At 33.0% G+C, this 15407-nt stretch overlaps 1 protein-coding gene across 2 annotated transcripts in view; it reads left to right on the top strand.

Annotated features, from left to right (window-relative positions):
* LOC127857741 (cholecystokinin receptor-like) overlaps positions 1–14602 on the top strand; it is a 41523-nt gene extending 26921 nt beyond the window's left edge. Inside the window, exons 1-5 of one of the 2 annotated variants that reach the window (XM_052394407.1) lie at positions 8737–9266; positions 12011–12459; positions 12872–12976; positions 13213–13321; positions 13503–14602. In XM_052394407.1, the coding sequence (XP_052250367.1) occupies positions 8906–9266; positions 12011–12459; positions 12872–12976; positions 13213–13321; positions 13503–13627 (1149 nt within the window). In that variant the 5' untranslated portion in view covers positions 8737–8905 and the 3' untranslated portion in view covers positions 13628–14602. Of the gene's footprint in view, positions 1–8736; positions 9267–12010; positions 12460–12871; positions 12977–13212; positions 13322–13502 lie in introns of those variants that run through there. The other variant, XM_052394398.1, reaches the window with a different exon arrangement.
* Positions 14603–15407: the final 805 nt, after the last annotated feature.

Below are 15407 nucleotides of genomic sequence, written 5' to 3'. Positions count from 1 at the left end.
GGACGATTGCATTGTTGTTTTGTCGATATGAAACGTGCATTCGATTCCGTCTATTTAAATGGACTTTGGTATAAGCTTTACAACGCAGGTATTAACGGTAAATGATTAACAATCATGAAAGACATTACTCCCAAGTTAAATGCTGCGTAAAACAGTGTAATTCCTACTCAGACATCTTTAATTGTGCGATAGGACTGAAGCAGGGAGAAGTATTATCGCCCATACTATTTTCTTTATTTTTAGATGACCTTGAACTATTTTTAGAAAAAGACATCAATTCTGGACTGTCATATGACGACTTGATATTCATGCTTATGCTTTTTGCGGATGATATGGTAATATTCAGCAAGTCTGTAACTGACCTACAACAAAGTATTAATCACTTAAGTGAATATTGTGATCTCTGTGATCTTGAAGTAAATATGAGTAAGACTAAGGTAATGGTTTTTAGAGGACCGTCTTTTCATAATAAAAAGTGGTCATTTAAAGATAAAAATATAGAAATAGTAGATGACTTCAACTATTTAGGAACAGTATTTAATTACACGGGTCCGTTTTCTCTTAACGCTGAGTCTCTCGCTGGAAAAGGTCTCAAAGCCCTAAATGTTTTAATGCATAATCTAAAAAATCTAGATATTAGACCAAGAATTGCTTGCCAACTTATTGACGCATTCGTTGGTGCAACTTTGAATTATGGGTGCGAAATTGGGGTTTCGATAAGTTTATTGATTTAGAACGAATACAACTAAAATTTTGGAAAATGCTCCTAGGTATCAAATCTTCTAGCAGCAATATGGGAGTATATGGGGAACTAGGAAGGTATCCACTCTACATAAACAGAAACGTTCGCATAATAAAGTTCTGGTGTAAACTCATCAAATCAAATAACATAATTATATCTTAATTGTATGAACGATTCAAAAGTATGAAAACTTTTTAAAGTAATTGGGCCTTAAATGTGAAGAAACTTCTGGACTCATATGGGTTTTCATACGTTTGGCTCAATCCCTCTTCTGTCAATCTCGATACCTTCCATATCGTTTTTGAGTCCACTGTTGTAGATGTTTTTAAACAATCTTGGTACAAATCAATTAATAATAGCAGCTCATTAATGACCTACAAATTATTTAAATGCACGTTGGAATTCGAGCCTTTTCTTGATTATTTGCCGAGGAAATTGCGAATTTGCCTCTCAAAATTACGACTTTCGTCCCATAAATTAGCCATTGAAACAGGTAGACATAACAATATAGAAAGATCTCAGCGCTTATGTACAAAATGTCATGTCAGAGATATTGAAGACGAGTACCATTTCATTATGATATGCCTAGCCTTCAATTCACTGCGAAAAGAGTGTATCAAAGCATACTACTATAGAAAACCAAGTATGTTTAAATCTGTTGAATTAATGGGTTCGTCAAACAAAAAGCAAAAAAAAAACGAGCAAGTATATCTGTAGAGCCCTAACACGTGATCCAACATAACTCATCCTGGACATTGTTGTCCAAATATTTATCTATCTATTCCTTTTCATCTGTAAGTGTTGTGTTGTTGTTGGTGTTTTTTCTTACCAACTCCTCTTGTCTAACGTTCTTATAACTGTATTTGTTTATGGTTTTCATCCTCCGACATTTTTGTGAAACTAATCGAATAGTATATTCGCATAAAAATCAACGCAATTTTTTGTGCTACCTAATATTTAAATTCAATTTATTCTTTACTGTACTTGTTTGTCTGACAAAACGCTGTATAACTCATTTTTAATCTTGTACTATGTTTATGGTTTCGTCCTCTAAATTTTATGTACAATTTAATAATTAAATTCATTACTTCCAGCATTTATACATGTGTTTATTTGTCGCGCAAAATCTTAATATTGCAGTTGCATATTTTGTTATTTGCAAAGACGTGTTTGTTAAATTTATTATATATATTCAGAAATTGACTATTCATTTATTAGTCGAACAAAACTCTTTATAACAGTTGCATATTCTGTTATTTGTGTAAAATCACTCAAAATGTATTATTATGTATGTGATAAACCTTACGCGATCGAGATTATATTTAGTTTAATGCAATTATGTTAACGTTGACATAAGTATATATTGATATATGACTTAAATATTTGTAAATGACAAAAAACTGTAAAGTTTACGTCTATAAAACATTCTGTCTGTCTGTCTGTCTGTCTGTCTGATATTAAAAGTGCGCACAAATATTGTGCCGTGTACCATATATTGTTTTCACACCACCAACATGATATTTTTACGAGTTTCGAATGTAGCTTTTAAGAATTGTGTCTTTGTTTTTGTAAGAACGCTAGTAACGCGGTTAAAGCATATGTCATGCGCGCGCGCAATGTTTTCAACAATGATTGCTCATCATTTCAGAATTTAGGTTCCACAACTAGTTAAGCCATTTTTTATAATATTAGTTGAAGTCATTCTCAAAATAATCATGCATTTATAGATAATTAATACATTATTTATAGGTACCTGCAATGTCTATGATTTACATATAACAGTACAAGATGACAAAATACAAATTGCCTGATATGTGTTGATAAACGTTAGATGATTAATTAATATAACGAACAAATTAAACGTGCGGTGAAGAGTCCAGCAAGCCTAAATGCATTAATGATAGTTATTAAGAGTGCTCAATCATCTAACACATTCCGTGATCGACGACAACAACAGTTGAGAGAGCCGCTGAAAACACTGTTGAACCAGAATAAAGGATTGCAATAAACATATCGTCTGAAGATAATTAACAATTAGTTCATAAGCTATATTGATTAAACAACACCGTCTGGTGTATAACTATCAAGCATTGATAGTTGGGATCAAAGTTTGTATTTTTCTTGTGCCTTTTCCCTTTTCATCCCTGTCTTTGTGTTTATGAATTGTCCTTATTATGACGCTGTTAAATGTATGTTTAGCACGAGTGGTAATTGTATTTCATTTTAATGTATCGTGTACACAGAGATGTAAGGTGAATGTTTTAGAATGCGTATTAGAAATTATTGTGTTTTTTTTATTTTACTGTGCATTAATGCATGACTACATTTTAACATGACCATTTTATATGTTTAACATTGCACACTCTACAAAGTGTAGCTATGTGTAAGGTGTTGCAAGTAAATGTTAGATAATTGTTAAAGTCTGTTTCTTATGAATCAATGTTTTACCCTTGCGTATACATGGTATATCGTTTCCAATTACAAATCCGTTCATGATGATTACACATCTATTACAGACATATTTCTACCTGTATTTGAACTACCGACAAGTGTTTTGTACAACTGTCAAGGGCAATCTTTATGTTACAACGCTTACGTTGAAGTCAACATTTTGTTAATGACATTTCGATTATTGAAAATGACTTTTTTTAACACACATCTTAGTGCGGACAATTATGCAGCCAATGTGTGAATGTAGTCAATTTAAATGCCATGTTACATTCATCCAAATGCTTGCTAGAAACTTATATCTGATAATTGCGTTTGGTTCATATTTAAATTTCTTAAGTTATTTTATATAAAACTTACAAAATAACTCGGTTTTGTTCGTTTAAGCGGGTTCAACATCAGACTCTAACACGAAATGCCGATGGTTTTCTAACGACAGAGAGGCACACGAAGTGAGGGTATCTGCGGAGCCCTAAGGGTTTGGAAATAATCATAATAATAATAAGAATATAAGTTACACGTTTAACATCGATGTGAATGCAGTTGTTATATTCCCATACACCGTTTTAAATGTAAACACACTTTATCATCAGAATGACCTTTGCAGGTCAGATATTTATCTGATAAATAAATAACAAAAAAGCAATTGTTGATAACTAATTAAAAGACTATTTACGGGATATGACCCCTACACGCAGTTTAACAATTACCACACCGTTCGTGATGAGTGCGTGAAACAAACAATTCTATTAACGATGAGCAAAAAACATGGAAAGCCCCATCAATCAATCACTTTGACACAATCATAAAACGTATTGTAAACAGGAATCCGAAAATTTATGCTTTTATGTCAGCAATACTTAGCGTTTATGTTCATCTTATAAATTGGAACAAGCCATTTTGTAAATTTAAACTTGTATCATTGTTTGTATTGTAAGTTTATTTAAATACCATCCATTATCTTTCAATACGATTTCTCGTCGCCGGGAAAGAGTTGCATACGTCAAGTCAGAACTTTTATAAATTAAATGGCACACATTCGAGATCGTAAAGTTAAGTGATATGTTACTACTATTTATCCGCAAACTAGTATACTTAACATGATAACATATCGTAATATGCCTAAGAGGAAAATTTTGTTGCGTCCCATATTACGAAAACTAGTGGAGAAAGCATATTGAGTATCACGTGCATGACAACAGAAATGTATCTGCTTATTTGGAAAATGGATATTAATCAGAAGAAAAAAATGCACCACTTGTCCCTTACGGACAAAACACAGTAGGACATTTATAATCTGAAATGATGGCCGTTCATCAGTTGTTTGAACGAGTTCCTGGAGTTCAAACTGTTTAGAAATTTAACCAACATTCACTCAAACTCACGACATAAGTTAATTTAAGACTTCCATAGCCAGTTCCTATAAAACATTATTCACGAAAATTAAGGCCTATGTATATCATGCATTATAAATAGTACAACAACTGCTTCTGCGTGAGATTTTCATTCCGACTTCAAACATGACACGTTTAACGTTCCCGATAATTGCAAATGTTAAACTGCGGATGCGTTTTTTAATACTTTATTTGAAATTCTATTGCACAATACGGTCAATTTAACATTTATGATTTAGATCTGCTTCACATAGCATAATAATAATATAACTACATTGAAATCCACCTATAAATATCTCGGAAGTATGTTGAGTGCCATAATAAATTTCCACAAACACGCGTCTGTCGTTTCGATGGCGAAAACTAAGAACACAAACGAGACAGGTGCGCGTAACAATAAGAATATGTATTAGAAGCAATTATCGGCTGCATTTATAACGACTTAGCATGAGAGCGTGACAAAGACAATAGATCTTTATCGCTGATAAGGTGTGAAAAAAGCTGGCGACTGTTTTTAAAAGAAGGCTATAAAAGGATAAGTGTTCGTTTGTTCAGGAAAAATATATATATTGCATTGCTTTTCTCAACTTGTATAACAAACTAAATATTTTAACAAGATTTTGGCGTCTTTTCCTTTGAAATAGAACGATACAGTTAAACCGTACTTTCGGTTTATGACCGCGAATCTGCTTTTATATTTGTTCGGACCAGACGTCGATGACACGTTGCAATCTTTACTTAAAAATGCACCCCAAAACATGCAATACCAACTCTTGGATTTACTGCATGAACGAGATGCATGAGTAAGTAGGCCAAGTTAACTAATTATCGCAATAAACCTTTATTTTACACTGTGTGCGAACAACAAGGTGGAATAACGACGTGGCAATACCACCAACTGACCTACCATATAAAAAGTGGTGACCCGAGAATAGCGGTCACTCATCGACAACGGTCACTTTGGCCATTTTCCTTGATTGGCCGCTGTTCTTAGTTTTGACTGTAACACATCTTTTCACAGTTTATTCCCATTGTAAAAGAGTTTAACTGAAGAAATTCGCTGGAATAATGACGTCATTTCGTCAAAAAATGACGTCATTTCACAGTTATATAACTTGTGTTATAACACCCATGTAATAAACAAAATTGGGCATTATGTTATTTCACTCCTGTAGCGTAGGTCATGTTATAAACACAAATCTCGCATATAGTGTATTTTTAGAGTAAATTGTGTAAGTTAAACATGGTATGTAACACGTAAAAGGTGAGCGTGTATGCATGTCAACTTTAGGGTTGTATTTTCACGCAGCTTTCTTAAAATCAAAGTACTGAAAGTACTGTTGGGTCGATTTTGCTCACATTTTGTGGTCGTAAAAACACCATACACCGTGATGTCAACCAATCACCTTTGTTGAATAAAACATATGGAATTAAGGAAGGGTGACAGGCTGTCAACATAATATATGATTTAGCAATTCGAGTTACAAGTAAATGCTAAATTTTAAAACAATTCATTGTCGTACGTGCCAATTCATAACTGAGAAACGTTTGTGAATACAATTTTGATTATTATCATTTGAACCGGTGAGCCTAGGTTTTTACTCTGACTTATTGTTATATGTATCTGAGATTTCGTTAAGACAAACGTTGTCATAAGGTTTCTATACATCAAGTAGATTCAATTACTACTCATATATTTATATAAATTAAATTACTATTTATATATTCAGTTAATTTATTTGCTGGATTTTAAAACACACCGACACAGTGTAGGTCATATAGCGACTTTATGGGAACAAACAATAAATGTTGATAATGTTCTACTGTTAGGACGGACATACTAGTATACGAGATTGTTTTGATTACTTGGAAAACATTAACGAAAATTAATTAGCTGCTGTGAAAGTGACAACCACAACATATTCTTCGTGTGTAAGGAAAAAGTTTAAAACTGGCATGAAAAGCAGGGGCGAATTGTCATATAACAACTTTGTAGAGAAGAGAACATTGAGATGTTAACTTTGACAGTAAACAATGTAGCGCGTGGTAATTAAATTATGTCGCCCATATCGCGAACGCAGTTGATTATTTAAAACGAAAGCACATAAATGCGCTGTATCGGTTACGTGTAGATAGTACAGTATTTAACCAATATTTCGTCGCTGTGTGACCTCCCATGAGGACTGCGTGTTACTCGGGTGCTAATGCCACAGTGAAAATACGTTGTCATGAAGCGAACGCGCTCATCGGAGCTATTTTGTTTGCGAATGCAGAATCTGGATGCAAAGTGGTTAAATGCAGTAACGGACTACATTTTTCGGTATACGTATATTATGTTACATATTAGGCGAATTGAAGAAGGCAATCGCCCCAAAAATAGGCGAACTATGTTACCATAAGCTACATTACTTATTGACTTATAACAGCTCGTTAACAATGCTGGATGACTTCCACAACTGAACAAATTATAGGCAAAAGTACAAAATGTAAATTACGCATATATGTATCAAACCATCTTAAAATCAAAATAGTGTTTACGCTATCGTTATTTCTTGAATGTAGCCTTTTTTGAGCTGATGTTTGCCTATTAAGCAACCCAAAACCATGCTCCTAATTTTCATTCGACTTTCAGGGCCCGTTTTATTATTTCTGTTACTCGTTTTGTAGGCAAACATATGTTAACACCAGTTCAACATTGAATGATCAACATTGTCAATCTTATAGTGTTTGTATCGACCGATTTAACAATTTCTCGGACAAGGATTTGATGTGAGTGAATTTCAGAGTATGCAAGACGGTGTCATGAAATTCTAAAATTACAATTGTGTGTATGCGAACAAACACGAATGCAAATACAGATAACAACCTATTCTTACAATTGATCCTTATGGAGTTAATTAGTGCAGGCTGAATTATGGCGAGCTGTATTTAATTTTTAAGACATGTTTTATTACAAGATTTATGTCGAAAATATGCGATAACAAACAAAACAGTGTTGTAGCTGGCTATAATAGACATATAGTTTAATATCTTTTCGCTATATTAGACATATAGTATAATATGTTTTGGTTATAATAGACGTATAGTATAATATATTTTGGCTATAATAGACTATAGTTATATATATATTGGGAAACCGATGATCCGTTAGCTGCTATGGACAAAAATGGTTACATCGAAATATGAAAATGTCAAATGTATGTCGTTTATATTTGGCATATTAGCATGCCCGTGCGGCATGTTAAGTGATAAACATAAGAAGTTATAACAAAAAAATGCATTGCACCTTTACTTTTAGAGTATACGACCTTATATAATTTTCACTGTGTAACTAACTTTGGTTTGAACTATCAATCTCTATTAATTGCAAATGAATCAGCCAAAAACAAAATTCGCAATGTTAATGTCAAATTTTGATGTGCCTGGTAATGTCTGCTCTGTTACTGTGCGTCTTAACTAATGCTTTAGAACACTTAAGACAATTAAAGCTCTCATGAACAGTGTGGGTGTGTGCGTGCGTGCGTGCGTGCGTGCGTGCGTGCGCGTACTTGCGTGCGTGAATTAATAAGAGTCCACTTTATATCAAGCGGACCGATTTATGTTTAACTCCCTGTTTTATTTGTAGTAATGGAAAATAGGTAAAGACGTCGATGTTTGATGATTTTGGAATGGAAATAAATACAATATATGTATTAACAATATGAAATTGTCGTTTTGTCGCGTTAACTGTCGTTGAATTGTTATTGTCTGTAGGTATTATTTGTTAACAATAGAGTCTCGAAAAATACATCGATACAAATTTACGTGTTCATGTAATGGTATTGGCTTCACGATCACCTATGCTGATCAAACCATTAAATACTTAATATTTTCGATCACACATAACGGGTTGCTATTAATTGTCATGAAAAATAACGTTAGCTTATCGCTTCATTTGGACATGCCGTTTCCGCTGTAGTTGAATAATCTCGCGGTAAATTAATGATGATGGCATCGTATTTCATCATGTCAACCGATGTCTGATCTAAACCGATACAACTCACACAGCGATTGGTCAGTAAATTAGCAGGCGCTACGACAGCGCTGATAAACTATTGAAAAACGGCGCGCAGCAAGGATATATCTGACTTTACGCAGTTTGTCGTTCTGACATAGACTGTACCGACTCTTGAATTGTCTGTTTACTGGAACTTATATGTAGGAAATTGTTAATGAATAAACGTGCATTGAATTTGATGGACTTAATAAATCTTTATATATATTCAATCATGTTTTGATTGCAACTAATTGTGTGTTTTGTTTTTACAATTAAATGTAAAAGATGGAATATGCCATGGGTGAAATTTTTAATGTTACTGAAAATACAAGCAGGCTGGATTACGATAATGAAATAAATTATAACTACCCAGTACCTTTCAAACAAGTACCGCTCTGGGAGATGATTTTAAAAATAACAATTTACTCGCTACTTTTACTTATCGCCATCATCGGAAATATCTTAATAATGGTTGTGGTCGCTCGGAACAAGCGCATGCAGACCACTACAAACTATTTCCTGGTGAACCTAGCGGTATCGGACCTTCTAGTGACCGCGTGTTGTTCTTGGGTTCGACTTGTGGACGATCTTACCGAGGGATGGGTACTGGGAAAAGTATTTTGTAAACTCAACTCATTTGCTCAAGGTAAAAGTATGATTGTAATAACAATGTTCGCAATATTTGAATAATATAAAAACTGTAGAACACGTGTACAAGATATTGCTTTTTGTTGAAATTGTCATAACAAAGAAGAACATTCAAACGTTTAGTTAAAAAAAATCAAATATCCTTATAATTGGTCTGAAATTGTAAATTAGATGCTTAAGACATAATTGTTTCAACAAAAATTTTAGTCAGTTAACAAAATTAAAGGTTGACATTGAAACATTATTAATTTATTATGTATCGGAACCATAAATACTGCCGACGTTGCATTTTGGTTGTGTTCGCGAGATTTGAAGTGGGTAAGATACATACTCACGAATACTATTCACGTGACATTTTGACCGATATATCTATGTATAAAGCAATTAAATCTTACGAGATTTAAAAAACATTGTCATAACTCAATTGTGTAGGTCTAGCCTTTTGTGAAAACAAGACCAAATCATTTTAACAGATTTATAACTAACGGTGATTCCGCAGTTTTCAGATAAACGGATTAAATTACAAAAACATATTTAACAATGATTGAACGCGCCAAATGTTAAATGTTGTATATTTTGCACAAAAATTAGAATTTGTTGTATCTTCCAAAACTACTCAACAGATAAGATTAAAAATATATATTTCGAACTTGGCGTAATTTGAATATCTTTATACTCGAATTTGACCGTTCATTGAAATAAGAATGTAGTAAATAAATATGTTTTCTTGCATCGTTGTCTATTAGTCAGTAACAAACTGTATGGAGTTGTGATTATTTAAAACACGGTAGGTAATCATGATTTGTTTTTTCAACATAACTGCGACACGTTGTTTATCGACCGAAAAATAAAGATAACGCATTAAAAAATATTTTAACATTAATACTATTTGTGAGATAATCGTTGAACTGCAGTTTTTTATCTAAACTGTATATGTGATCAACTTGTGTTATACGTATAGAGGAAGAAGATTCGTATCATGGAATAATAAGAATTATATTTTCCCCGAATATTAATTAGTTTGTTTAGTCAATGTCAATTCGAAGTCAAAGTAGTATTTATTGGAACTGATGTTAACAGCTCTTTACAAATAATCGAATGCCAATGAATAGGCCATTGAGTGGGTTACATTAAATATTATCAGCGAATAATATATATCACCTATTCCTTATTGAGTTAATTATTCCAAGTGTTGGTGTGTCTATAACCCTCCAACCGCTGGAATCTTCTCTCATGGTTCTGGTATTAATTCAAAAGGTCACTCTGTATCATGAACAACATACTTTTGAAAGGAGCCATTAACAAAAGATATAGTGGCTTAGGTTTGAAAATTTGAACGATTTTATGTTTCTTGTTTACATAATAGTTTTCTTGAACACGCAATCAAATTACATGCACACGTTCTGATTTTTCTCTGGATGTAATACTTTACGCGATAATGTTTAAATTCTCATGAAAAGAAGACGTAAAATCATGCGTACACATGTAAATGTGATTTTTTTTCCAACAGTGAAACTGCCCAAGCGGCACCCACGAAGACGATAAGTGTTGCATTATTAACCACATAGCGGGTTACACGCAAAACTATACTTTAGACGAATGGAAAATGCGCCGTAACTTTTTCGCATCTAAGATAACGGGCCCGCCATTCGAATTTACGTTACATCGTTTAATATCTGTTTAAATTGTTTAAAGTGTAAAAAACGCTCAAAGTTAAATTTGTATGTTCGAATGTTAAACACCTCTTGAACATTTTTTAATATAGAAAAATGATTTTGTTTATATGTTCATATTTAGTATGCATGATAAAATATTGTTCAGGTATATAGTATTCATATTTACAATTGTAGAAATAATTGTTCTTTAAAACGCTTGCGTTTTCAAACAAAATGTATCGAGGTTTTGTTGCCTTTGTTTAGTAATTGCCATTTCATTTGAGTTTGCGATGAAGTGTCTTTAATTATGTATTTACATAAAATACATCGCTCTTGCGAGATGAAGTATCATAACTTAAACTGAACAGCACTTATCCCAAGCAAGTTGATTAAATCAAAATATATTATGGTTCATGCAGTTTTATTACGGCAATTAATAAGATTCCATGTGCTAATTGCAAATAATGAGCACTAGCTTATAAAACGAATGTTACTCAACGCCACAGTTTTATATGTTTATGTTATGTGTATATACAAATTTTAATGAATAAATAGCATATCTTTAAAATAAAGCAGCATTCACCATCAGTACATTTCATATATATAATGATATATCCTTTCGTTGTATGATCAATTATAAATAGCTGGAGACTGAACTGTTGTTTCGAAAGGTTACTTTTCCGTGTTTATAATATATGTACGTGGAATATATGTCTGCTTAAGTTTTGTGAGTAATAAAAGCCAACTAGAAACTTGCTTAAGATATCAATGGCCAATATGAGTGCTAGGAAACATTTAGTTTTATAAGTTTGTTTAACATATCAAACCAGACATGGTCCAACCTAGTACTTAATAATTTGTACCATATATTTTTTGTTTTTAATGGAAATTTTGCATAATTTATTGCTTTAAGACTTTCATTACAATAAAACTTTAAAGTTGACAATTTCACAGGCAATTCAGTCCTTAAAATCAAAGAGGTGGTATTGACCTAAATTAAGGAGAAGGATTCTTGAATGTATGGGCTAGAACAGACATGTTTTAATTAAAGAGAATGAATATTTATCGGAACTTATCTCTCTTACAGTAACATCAATGGTAGCCGGGATATTTTCTCTCGTCCTGATTGCCTGTGACCGATTCTTCGGCATCGTGTTTGCCATGAAAGCCCACATCATCGAGAGGAGAGCCAGCTACGCTATAGTCATTACATGGGTATGCGCCATAGCCGTGGCATCACCTCTCCTGTTCGTTCGCAAAGAGGAGTCGAGAGTCTGGAAAAATCACGTTGAGATTTGGTGTGATGACACTTGGCCAATGACTTCCGATGTGGACCCGGCGACTGGTTTTATCACGTTCTCATTTCCAGGAAGAAAAGTTTATTACACTTTTGTTACAGTGGTTTTGTATTTTGTACCCATGGTGGTAATGACAGTAATTTACTTCCTAATTATACTCACTGTATGGTTTACTCAGGCGCCCGGAGAAAGGATTTCAGTCAAAGAAATAAAGGCTCAAAGAAAGGTGAAACGAAAGGTACGCTTCATGCAGCTGGTCCTTTGCTACCGATTGTATTCAATCATTTCCGTATACTATACTGGCATGGATGCATGTGCATGCCCTATCTGGCTATGTTATCGATTTAGCATTAGTCTTATAAAACAGTTTCCAGCATAGCCAGAGATGTCGTTTATATTTTGCAAACACTTTAGGACTGGAAATTAAATTACAAAAAAGGAAATGTGTACCCCGTTTCTAAATACAGTGTAGTTAAAAGTGAAAAATAATGATTTAATTCAACTAGTTGATTTGTTTATAACAGTAAACTGACATTAATAACAAACAAATCATTCATTTCGTTTCGGTCAAACAAGCTACCAGAATTTATAACACTCTGTTTTTAAGAAATATGTTATTGCTGTGCTGATGTGTTTTGTTTGTGTTCAAGGTTGTTGTTATGCTGGTTATAATCTTGGCCACATTCGGACTTTGCTGGTTACCTCTGGAAATCGTAATACTATACTCTGAATATCGACCAAACACGACGGAACAGGTACGGTTCTACATAAAGTATTCATTTACAAGTCAATAGTTGTAAAATGTTTAGTTAATTGAAAAAAACTAACTCGGAATTCCTTTTGATGTTTATAATAAAGTCAAGCTGCAAAATTATGTTACGTTTTGTTGAAAATTCTAATGGCACTCCATTTACATAAAACATTAAACTCGTACAAAAGGGTAACGTTATGTATTGAATGTTCTTGCGATATACTCTTTTTTATGTTTCAGTTGCCGCAATGGTACAGCTTTCTTGAGTTCATATCCTACACGCTTGCATTTGCCAACAGCGCTCTAAATCCGCTTATCTATGCGGGTTTTAACGAGAACTTTAGAAGAGGTACTTGAAATAAAAATACGCATTTTTTACGTGGCTAATCAAACGCATTTTACTCTTATCAAAATCATTCTGAAAAATTATGATCGATCGATTATTTGTAAGCGAAGTAAAAACACGTCATTTCATTTTAACTAAAACACTTTTGTTAAGTTATAGCTTGCTTATAGCATCCTATTTTCAGGGTTCCGGACGTTATTTGGATACCATGAAAGACAGATGTATGCCGCAATATCCCGTGCGGATTCAATGTACACCACTTCAACTACTAACGTAATGACAAACCAAGTCCAGCATACGAAGCTGTGATGATCAATGATACGGAAACACTCAAAAAAGAAATTGTGTCAAGTGACCTCTTTTGTTAACAGCTATATTTAAATGCAATCAACAAAATTGCTGTGATACTTATCATCGTCTGTTACATTCAAGACATGCGTATATGTTTATAAAAAGAATGCTAACGCACATCTGTAACGCTGTATTATGATAGAGATGTGAAAAGTAATAGTATACACATGTGCTTTTAAGTATTCGAATTTCATTTTAGTTTTATAATACAGTGTTTACTAACCGACAGGGTTACACAAAAGAAGATATTAAAAGAAGTGTCGTTTCCAAAGGAGTATTCGTTGTGCCCAAAATTCTAATCATATAGGTTGGAAGACAAATTGTGATTATGAACATCACTCCTGATAAATTTATAATATTTAAACCGTAAATTCCCTCAAGAGAATTGAGCTTTGAATGATCTATTAAGCACTTGTCGTAAAAATGCACATATTGTTAATAAATATACTACAGATTTGAAATGTTTTTAAATATCAAATAATTAAAACTATCTTGACAAGTACTTTTAATCAGAACTTCCATGGTAAATGTTAATTTTGTTATATAAAAAACGCTTTCGTACATAATAGTCTTCAAGGTTTGATTCCACGCTCACCAAAGTTATAAAGGACATCTGCAAACTAAGAACAAGTTTAGCAAAGGTTTGTTATTCGAAAAATTTTGTTCAGACCAATAGCATGGTGAACACGCAAAGATGCTTCATAATTCCTACATTAAACAAGGCAATTAATAGATGAGTTTAAAAGCAATTTAGTTCTTCCCTAACGTACTTATCAGCATGATGGAAAATAGGATTTTATATTCAATTTATAGCATAATTTCATAATGATTATAAAACTGTTATTTATTCAGCTGTTCATTAATATCCGAAGTCTCCAGAGGAAGTACGTTGTAATTTCCAACGGCCTTCACACATTAAATATGACGTTATTAGCCGAGAATATTGTTTTCTTTTATACCTAATGATAAAATAAGACATTTCTGCAGTGAAATAACAGCAGTGAAAATAACACAAAAGTTCTTTTCACCGATGAAAAAAACAAATTTTCGAAATTCCTTTTTCTATTTATAGATTATCATATCAAGATGTACTTCCCTTGTTTATATCCTTGTTTATATTTTTTCTATGATCACGAGTGAAACAAAATCGATATTCCACTGAATCCAATGCGTTTTCTTTTAGTTTAATGCTTTTTTACCGTTTATTTACATTGTAAAAGAGTTTAATTGAAGAATGTCCTTGGAATAATGACGTAATTAGGTCAACAACGTCATTTTGTTAACAAAATGACGTCATATCAATGTATTGAGGCACGCCACGGGAGAAACTCCGAGAAAGGGTAACTTTTCAGCAATAGGGAAACAGCTGTGAATTATTTTCTTGAAAAAGGGGCATAAAAGAAACTGAAAATTTGTTCATCTCAGTGTAAGATCGTTTGTTATTTCGCTCGTTATCATAGAAATATAATATTTTCACTCGTGGCTACGCCACTCGTGAAAATATAATATTTTCACTCGTGGCTACGCCACTCGTGAAAATATATTCTCTATGATCACTCGTGAAATAACAAACGATCTTACACTGACATGAACAAATATCCTCTATTTCATATATAGCAAACATTTACGCAATGCACGCTGACGTAATTTTGTAAAGACGATGAATGTCAACTTCGTTAGAGTTTATGGCTAAAATAATGATATTTGGTCTGCTATTAACAAACAATAAGTAATGTCA

Source organism: Dreissena polymorpha, chromosome 1 (genome assembly GCF_020536995.1).
Source record: "Dreissena polymorpha isolate Duluth1 chromosome 1, UMN_Dpol_1.0, whole genome shotgun sequence".
NCBI classification, from domain to species: Eukaryota; Metazoa; Mollusca; class Bivalvia; order Myida; family Dreissenidae; genus Dreissena; species Dreissena polymorpha.
Note: the sequence above shows the minus strand (reverse complement) of the source record. Positions and strands in the feature narration are given on the sequence as shown.